Genomic DNA, 8,547 nt, shown 5'->3' with positions numbered 1-8,547 from the left:
AGCATCGACCTGCAGGTGCTCAAGGTCCACAGCTGGGACTTTTCGCAATACTGGGATTCAGTCAGACTGGAAGCAGCTTCCCTCCAGCCTGCTGCAGCGCCTGCAACAGCTCTTCTGAGACCACATGGCCACCTCCGGAAAAGTAAGGACAATTCATTTACTTACTTTCTTTCAAAGGTATTCTGTTCTCGGGGGAATAATCTTGAAATGGCTCACGCTGCAAACTTGTAGTGCTTACTGTCTTTTTTTGCTAAACTTACTCCCCTACCACATCCAATTCACTCTGAAGTACAATCCCGTGCTTTCGGACAACTGCAGTTTGTCACGTCGTACGGGCTGGATTCCTTTTCTGTTCTGTCATTCAGCTCACTAGCAAAAATACTGAATAGTGCTGGTCTGAAAAAACAGACTCCTGCTGAACCCTGCCTTGTGCCCCCACTGTGACAGCGAAACGCAGCTCTTGAATGGGGGAGCAGCCAACTGCATATTCCCCGATCTGTAGCGGCTTCATATTGACCTGCTTTCTGATAAAACCTGTCACGGGAGGCTGTTTCTAAAGCCCTGCTACAGTCAAGACCGGGGCATTTCTCTCGACCCTGGTAGGGAAGGATATTTCATTTGATACAATTCTTTCCTGACAAATCCCATTTTTACCTGCAAGGTGGCTGACTACAGATTGCTTGTTTCTGAGCACACGCGGCCAAAGGAATCTTTTCACTCAGCTCCACGGAGGCAGGGGTACGCCAGCCACCATCTCTAAAACCACGCAAAGGGAGCGGCTGTAAAAGGGTCCCTGCCGACCTAAGCGTACAATTGATTTCTCTAAGTTCTGTGTCAGCACTTGTGGCCCGGCCCTAACACCAGTGCGACCATCATGGCCAGTGGGAAGCCCAGGCTCCCAGCGCCTTACAGGAGCGGCTGGAAAGCCAGCCGAGTAAACTTCTGGGTGCTCCCGGAGACTTGAAGACATCTGCCTGACTTAGATTTGAATTCTGCAGCAAGCACCTATCTACCTGCTTCCTTTCATTGCCAGACAGGGCAAAGCTTCCTTAACACACGTGAGCTTTCAGGCAGCCTTCTCAAAGGGAAAATTTCGTAGCCAGTTTGCTGTGAATACTACCTAGGCGACAGCAGCTCCTCTGCTCCAGCGCCTTCACAGGACACGGGATGACATGGGAGAACCAGCCGAGCCCTGGATTTACGCTACAGGTGCCAGGCCAGGCCCCCAAAGCAGTGACTGTATTAGCTGTTCAGCAGGAGTAATCAGCCCAAGCTGACCCATGCTGGTATCCAACTTACTCATTCGGAGCTGGCACAGGTCAGTGTACCAGCACGGCCTTGTGCCGCCCCGCTGCCGCCCGAGGGCACCGACCCAGCCTCTAGCGGAGAGGGTCGTGCTGGCGGATGCGCCCGGGGCTGCCCTGCGTGCAGCAGCGGCGACCCTGCCCTCCAGCCGGCCCCGCCAGAGGCGCGCACCGGGCCAGGCCGCGGAAGGAGCCTGTGCACGAGTCACCAGTGAGTGACACTCGTCGCTCACGGCACCTTCTGCTTGTTACGCCAGCCTCGTTCGGCTGGGACTCCTCGTTTCGCACGGAAACGCTAATCTTTCTGCACTCAGCACGGCAGGGGACTGTTCATACAAACACCCGAGAAAGGTGATTACACCAGATAACGCTGTAAGGGTGCATCAGTAATGGGAAAAGCTCATAAGCTGCTAGACAACATGTCTGTTAGCACAGGATGACACTGAAAAATCCCCAGAAGCCATTAGAAGTCCAGTCATTTCCTAACACTATCGCACATGCTGTTCTTCCAGCAAAGGGCAAATGGCAATTCCTCAGACCTTAAACTAGGTCTGTTTTATCGACCATCACTTGGTTTCATTTACAGTTCAGCACGGCCATGTTTCTGCTCTCCCACCTCATCCCACATACAGAGGAAGACCCCCATGAAACATCACAGGAAGGTTGTCTAGCGCCTGCAGTTCCAGCCGCACGTCTGTCAGAGCAGGGAGACGCACGCAGCGCAGCCCTGTTTTACACACTAGTCAGAAGCCCTTCCCTGCTCATACCGCAAAGGCAAACAGTCCCACACGGCGTAACCCCTCTGCTGCTTCCAGGTCATCAGATGCAGAGCTGCTGTTGCCTGGGCACCGGGCAAACCACTCTCTGTTGAGGAGGTGGAGGTTGCACCTCCGAAGGCCCGAGAAGTTCGTGTCAAGGTAAAACCTGCAAGTTCCACTATGTTCCTTCTCCCTCATGGGAATTACTGTTCTTGTGGCTACGCATCGGGTGTACCATTTCACGTGTCTTGGTAGGAGAAGATCAGGGTTTGGGAACTGAGTCTGGGTAGTCAAAGCTCTATTCAACATTTAAAAACAAAAATGGAAAACAGTCTTCTTAGTTCATCCTACCTGGTAGCTGTTGAAATGGGCAGAGACATCTTAGGTAGCTAAATGCACAGAACTGGGTACAGCAGTGCGCTGAGAGGGTGGACTAACACACCAGCGTGCGACTGGCAAGTCATATGGAATAATAAATGCAGAAGACCTACTTGCCTATGCGAATATCTGAATGACGTAGCCAGTTTATTTAGGGACGCCATTTCAGCCTTTATTGCTTTTTAAGTGGACACTTAATCTCCTTGAACTACCTTTCTCACACATCTCCCACAGTTCCAGGCACCGATGCTATTCAGTTCAACAGAAAAGGAAATTCTTCCCTGGATTATCAAATCACGTGGCACACCAGCGGGCAGCAAAACTCTCTGCTCTCTCCTGCTAATCTGTGCCATGTTATTTCAGATACCTGGGATTTTTGATTTGCAGAACCCTAAGAACAGAGATGCTCCACAAGTTAGTCTTCAGTCCCCTTCGACACAGCGCAGGGTACGACGGGAAGCATCCAGTGTGAGCAACAGGGAAAGGCTGGTCTGGGCACAGACGTCCTGGGACGAGGCAACACCACAGACCCCTTTGGGAGTCTGAACACACCGATGAAAATGACTCCCAGGAACAGGGTTAAACAGAGGCCTGAGCGTTTCGTAGGCTAATCTACGCCTTCCTCTCCAAACAGATTGTGGCCACTGCGATCTGCCGCACAGATGACCATGTTTTACAAGGCCACTTTCCTAACGTAGAATTCCCAGTTATCCCAGGCCACGAAGGAGCTGGGATTGTGGAGAGCACTGGAGAAGGAGTGACCTCTGTGAAACCAGGTAAAAGCAAACACACACACACACACACACACACACGCAGAGGATTCGGCACCCCGAACGGACAGAGCAGCCCAGAGCTCAGAAATTCCTGCCTGTAGTCTGCACCCGTGATTCAGAGTCTGACTGCACACTAGGGCGGTGACTCTCCAACACCACAAAAACTTTCCTAGGTGTTCTCCAAGCACATGAGTGTGGCTCCAAACATTTCCTACTGACAGAGAAAGCAAAGAGCTCTCTGTAGGAGGCTGCCACCTGACAGCTCAGCCAAGCCGCTCCAGCAGGCAGCAGAGCACCCTCCGGGCCTGCTGAGTCAGGGGTGCGTAACACAGTGTGCTTTCTTCCAGGAGACAAAGTCATCCCCCTTTGCCTTCCTCAGTGTGGGGAATGCTGCTTCTGCTTGAATCCTGACTCCAACTACTGCACAAAGTCTCAGTGAGTCTGGTTTACCGTCCCCTTTATCCAAATGTGGTCGGCTGTCTGACAGTCCTGCGTGTGCTGTGCTCGATGAGCAATGCGCTTGTCTCTTAACAGCTTCTACGAATCACAGACTCTGATGCTGGACAAGACCAGCAGGTTTACTTGCAAAGGGAAACAGGTTCACCATTTCCTGTGGATCAGCACCTTTGCAGAATACACCGTTATGCCGGAGTACGCCGTTGCCAAAATTGATGCTGCTGCACCTCTGGACAAAGTCTGCCTGTTGGGCTGTGGTTTTCCCACAGGGTATGGGGCTGCCATCAATACCGCCAAGGTTGGTATTCAGGGCTTCCTAGGACAAGCGTCACCACAGCTGCCTTAGCACGCTGGTGAAGGCTGTGCGACAGAAACCTGCTCCTCACGCTGGAGTCCTGTGGATTCTGGCTGGAGGCTAGCAGGGCCCCATGTCGTGCAGGTAAAACCAGGCTCCACCTGTGCGGTCTTTGGTCTCGGAGGAGTTGGCCTCTCCGTTGTCATGGGCTGCAAGGCGGCTGGAGCTTCCCGCATCATCGCCGTTGACATCAACAAGGACAAGTTTGCCAAGGCCAAAGAGCTGGGAGCCACCGACTGCGTCAACCCTAAAGACTTCACGAAGCCCATTCAGGAGGTGCTCGCTGAGATGACTGGCTGTGGCGTGGACTACTCCTTCGAGGCCATTGGGCACAAAGATACCCTGGTACGTCACCTTTTAGCACATGCACTCCCAGATCATTCATAGTCCCCTGTCAGGGCAAATTTCTCCAGAGCAGGTAGTTTCTTGCCTTGTGCCTGCATTTCTGGGCACATCTTTGCACAGGAAGGCAGGCTACTTGGCTTTGGGAGAAAATCATGTACGAGGCTTGAAATAGGAACAGAGTTTTCCATGCCAGTTACAGAAGGGTGTAAGTGCTTTTAAATTACCAGCAAGGGAGAGAGAACTGCATAGATGGAATGCATTTTTGACAAACTAATCAGTGTATTTTCTAACTCACCTACCTGTCCCATCAGATTGCTGCCCTAGCCTCCTGCAATATAAGCACGGGCGTCTGCGTGATGGCTGGGGAAGTGGCTTCTGGATCAGTGATTCCCTTTGACCCTCTGCTTCTGCTATGTGGGCGCACGTGGAGAGGGACTGTGGTCGGAGGTATGAGACTAAAAAAAAATCATAGCTATTTCAATCTTTGCAAATTTTTCCTTTCACTGTAAATCCCAAATATCTGTGGAACAGTTACCCTTCAATGCATATGAAAAACCTCCCCTTGACAATTCATTTTCCCATATGAGCAATGTATTCAGCTGCATACCAAAAGAAACATTTTCTGATAGTTGTTATTCATTAACCTCCTGGTCATCAAGCATGTTTCAAGCTTGGCCATGTCCCAGGAGGTCTGCTTGAGAGATTTTTGAAGAAAAAATATATGAAACTGCAACTAAAAATGAGCACTGCATTCCCAGAATATGCATAAACATGCTAATAGTGTCTGTGACTGATACAGTTATATACACACAACTGCCTGCCCTAACCATAGACTAAAACAAGGACAAAACCACCTTCCTGCCAAGTAGGGGTAAATTTCTCCCGAGACAAGGCTCTGTTACTGATCGCTCAGTCCCGATCCTCATGGCAAGCCCACAAAATACCTCCCAAATGCCAGCCTGGGAACTAACTCTATTGCATACCGAAAAACCACAGAATTGGTAGGAAGATGATAAATGTCCCCCACAAGCAATTTCCTTCTGGCCCACTAACACCTTCCCACTGCACAGCCTGTAAACTACCTGGGTCTCTTAGTCCACCGCAAGATTCTTCTCACCTCTCCTGCCCCTTCGCTTTCCTTCCCCCTCTCTCCCCTCACCCCCTCCATTTCATGCACACCCTCCACCTTGTCTTCCAGGGGTGGCCACCTCCAAACACACTCCCCTCAACTCCAAGCAATTGTTCGCAGCCTCCATTTCACTTCACACCTGCTGCATCTATCTCATGTCAGAAGTGGGGCTGCTGTGCCTTAAGGATCTTCTAACTCTTTTCAGCTATAGTCTCCACTCTAAGAAGAGACCATCTACCTATAAACCTCATCCTATTAATTATGAGGCATTCAGACAGGTGGAGATCACACCTCTGGCTGAGATCTTCAGAAGCAGCTATCTTGGTTTTCAAGGACACAGTCTGACATATCTTTCACAAGTGAACATAGCCTGGCAGAGATGCCAAGCCACTGACCGGCACCTCAAAGTACTGTCGTTAGACTTCAGCACCAGCCGACAAGTATTTACGTTGCTTTACCAATACTGCATTTCTTTTGATTATTCACTGTGTGTACTTTTCCCCATTTCTAGGTTGGAAGATGAGGGATTCTGTTCCCAAATTAGTTTCTGGCTATTTAGAAAAGAAATTTAACTCGGACTTGCTGATCACACACACACTGCCGATTGCTGAAGTGAACAAAGGATTTGAATTGTTACGAGCAGGAAAAAGGTAAGATTGTGACCAGCTGGAATCAGGGGTAGCAAATGCCACCTCCACCTAAAATTCAAAATAGTCCAAGTACTTTGGCAGCCCGAATAAGGCAGCAGCCTGAAATACTGCCCTATCAAAAAGCATCAAAGTGTACCAAGAAAGCAGGGCCCAGACCCACGTTAGTGTGCTGGGAGGATCTGCCGTAACGGAGACAGAAGAGCCGATACTCAGCAAAGGAATTCTCCTATTTATTGCTCAACTCATCAGAGATCCTGCAGCCCCCAGCACGGGACTGAAGCCAGTGCAGACCCTCAGGCACAAGACCTTATTTCAGTGTTTGAAAGCACAAGTGAAAGAGAATAAGGAGTAAGGGGCATCCCTGGGGTTAAAAGTACGAAAGCAAGAGAAAAGAAGGACACATCTTAAGACCGCAGTACAAAAAAATTCAGGGGAGGGCAAGGTACCTCAGCTGCTGAGCAATTCCTTTCAGCAGATATTTGAAGACAGTCCATTTGCCGCATGTCTCATTCAGCTGAGTTAAGAACAGGCCGGATGAGAAACAAGGTGGCCAGTCCTCAAACACACCTGCCCTGTATCTACTCACGAAAACTTTCAATGCCAGCACTTGTAACTACTCTCTTCCTTCCCATCTCTCAGTATTCGCAGTGTCCTACTGTTTTGAAAGACAAAGCCGAGGAAGCAGGGCAAGGAAGTACTTGCTGACGACAGTGCCACTGCCAGCATGCCCATGCCTGGCTGAAACCTGAAACACCACTTCTCCTAGGAAAACACTTCTCTAAATAAAGGGCTTCTTTTCAACTCATCCTACCGAGTGCAATGAAATGATAGGGGCCCCACGGGGCAGGAGGAGCTCTTCCTCATACCGCGAGAGCTTGCATTGCTCCCGCCACTGCTACTTCTTCAGACCTGCTTTTGCCTTATGCACTTACGCACGTGCATCTTCACCTTCGCCACAACCTCAACTGTGTTATTGCTGCAACCAGACCAAAACTGTGTAAGGAAACATAGCGCACTGCTGCTGCTGCTGTTCTTTGATCTCTCCCTGGGGGACCCCCTGTGTTCGGCTACACCTGCAGCTCTAACCCTTTCATCATTCACCTGCCTGCCCAGAACCTCCCACCTACTGTTAGTGAGCTGCACCCCATTTTTTCCAAAACATCCCCTCAAACTGTCAGAACCATTTTCTATCCCGCTACTTCAATACGCTTGTGGCCCTACCACTGTCTGCAGATCTAATGAGTATACTCTGTATATACTCTATACTCTCTATATACTCTATCATCAAAGTTGCTCAGTATGAAATACTAAGTAAACCCAGACAACAACAGAACCTTGAAAGACACCACTCAGCACATCCTTCAAGTCAGACTAGCTGATATTGAATAACTAATCTCTGAAAAAGGCTTACCAATCATCTCCCAAAACGGCTAGAATCACGACCCGTGCAGAGTCTTGACGCAGGAGAGTACACAAGATGTACTTTAGGATGCAGCTTACAGCACAGAGGGACACTTTGGCTACCTGGTACCACATGAGAGGGTCTGATGGTAATTTCCCTTCGAGTTTTTGTAAGTCCTGCCCACAGAGCAACCTCATGTTTGGTTGATCTTTTGCCAGCATGTAAGTTTTAGCTTTGGTTTTAAGTTAATATGTATCTCTCCAGCATATTACATTTCTGCCAATTGCTGTAAACTATAATTACTATAACATTTCTCTACTAATACTTATATAATTGTATATGTATCTGGATGAGAAAATTCAAACACAATATGATCACAATATTCAGAGACAACTTATTTCACATATTCTTACACATTTATAAATAGAAGTGTTGTTTCTTTACTTCAGTATATATGCAAACACTGCAAATAATGTTCCATTTTCTTAATCTGGAATAAGTGAGGAAGGCAAATATAAAACCACAAAATTTCCTTTAGAGAGCAAATTTCTCTTCTTCCTTGTGACATCACCCATCTCTAACTCCCTCACAGTCATAAGGTTTAGCACATGTGCTTCTACTTAAAAACCTTAGCACAGAAAAATAATCTTAGTAATGAACTGGGACAAACAGTTCCAGTTTTGGATGTAAAGTCCCTTAGTTCTGTTCCCAGTGCTCTGCTTATTGGCTCTACTGGTCTGAACTTCAACGGGGAAAGCTTGGACCTACCTCGAGAGGCCTTGTACTCCCAAATACTTATGCCATTAGCCTGCAAAACAGCAACTTTCTGCTGTCAGAATTATATCACTATTTGAACACAGGTTTTGTTCTTTGGCAGAGACTCACAGGACTAATATGAAAAACTACAGAAAAGCATGCAATTTAAATCGCGTTTCACAATGCTGAATTAACTGATGGCCTTGCCAAAACACTGCCCTGTTTGCACACTAAGCATCAG

At 48.5% G+C, this 8,547-nt stretch overlaps 1 protein-coding gene across 1 annotated transcript; it reads left to right on the top strand.

Annotated features, from left to right (window-relative positions):
- The first annotated feature begins 4 nt into the window (after positions 1 to 4).
- LOC112988501 (alcohol dehydrogenase 1-like) lies at positions 5 to 6,953 on the top strand. The gene is made up of 9 exons (XM_026109063.2): positions 5 to 142; positions 2,120 to 2,221; positions 3,075 to 3,216; positions 3,561 to 3,648; positions 3,748 to 3,967; positions 4,109 to 4,369; positions 4,681 to 4,816; positions 6,010 to 6,148; positions 6,788 to 6,953. The coding sequence occupies exons 1-9, from the start codon at positions 125 to 127 to the stop codon at positions 6,810 to 6,812; spliced, it is 1,131 nt and encodes a 376-aa protein (XP_025964848.2). The 5' UTR covers positions 5 to 124; the 3' UTR covers positions 6,813 to 6,953.
- Positions 6,954 to 8,547: the final 1,594 nt, after the last annotated feature.

This window comes from Dromaius novaehollandiae, chromosome 4, assembly GCF_036370855.1.
Source record: "Dromaius novaehollandiae isolate bDroNov1 chromosome 4, bDroNov1.hap1, whole genome shotgun sequence".
NCBI lineage: Eukaryota > Metazoa > Chordata > Aves > Casuariiformes > Dromaiidae > Dromaius > Dromaius novaehollandiae.
The sequence above is the reverse complement of the archived record's forward strand: the minus strand, read 5'-3'. Positions and strand labels throughout refer to the sequence as shown.

Excerpts from the sequence above, each read along its gene's own strand:
- LOC112988501 (XM_026109063.2), top strand. Across the intron at positions 2,222-3,074 it reads CCCGAGAAGTTCGTGTCAAG|ATTGTGGCCACTGCGATCTG; the intron begins GTAAAACCTGCA and ends CTCTCCAAACAG. Across the intron at positions 3,968-4,108 it reads CTGCCATCAATACCGCCAAG|GTAAAACCAGGCTCCACCTG; the intron begins GTTGGTATTCAG and ends CATGTCGTGCAG.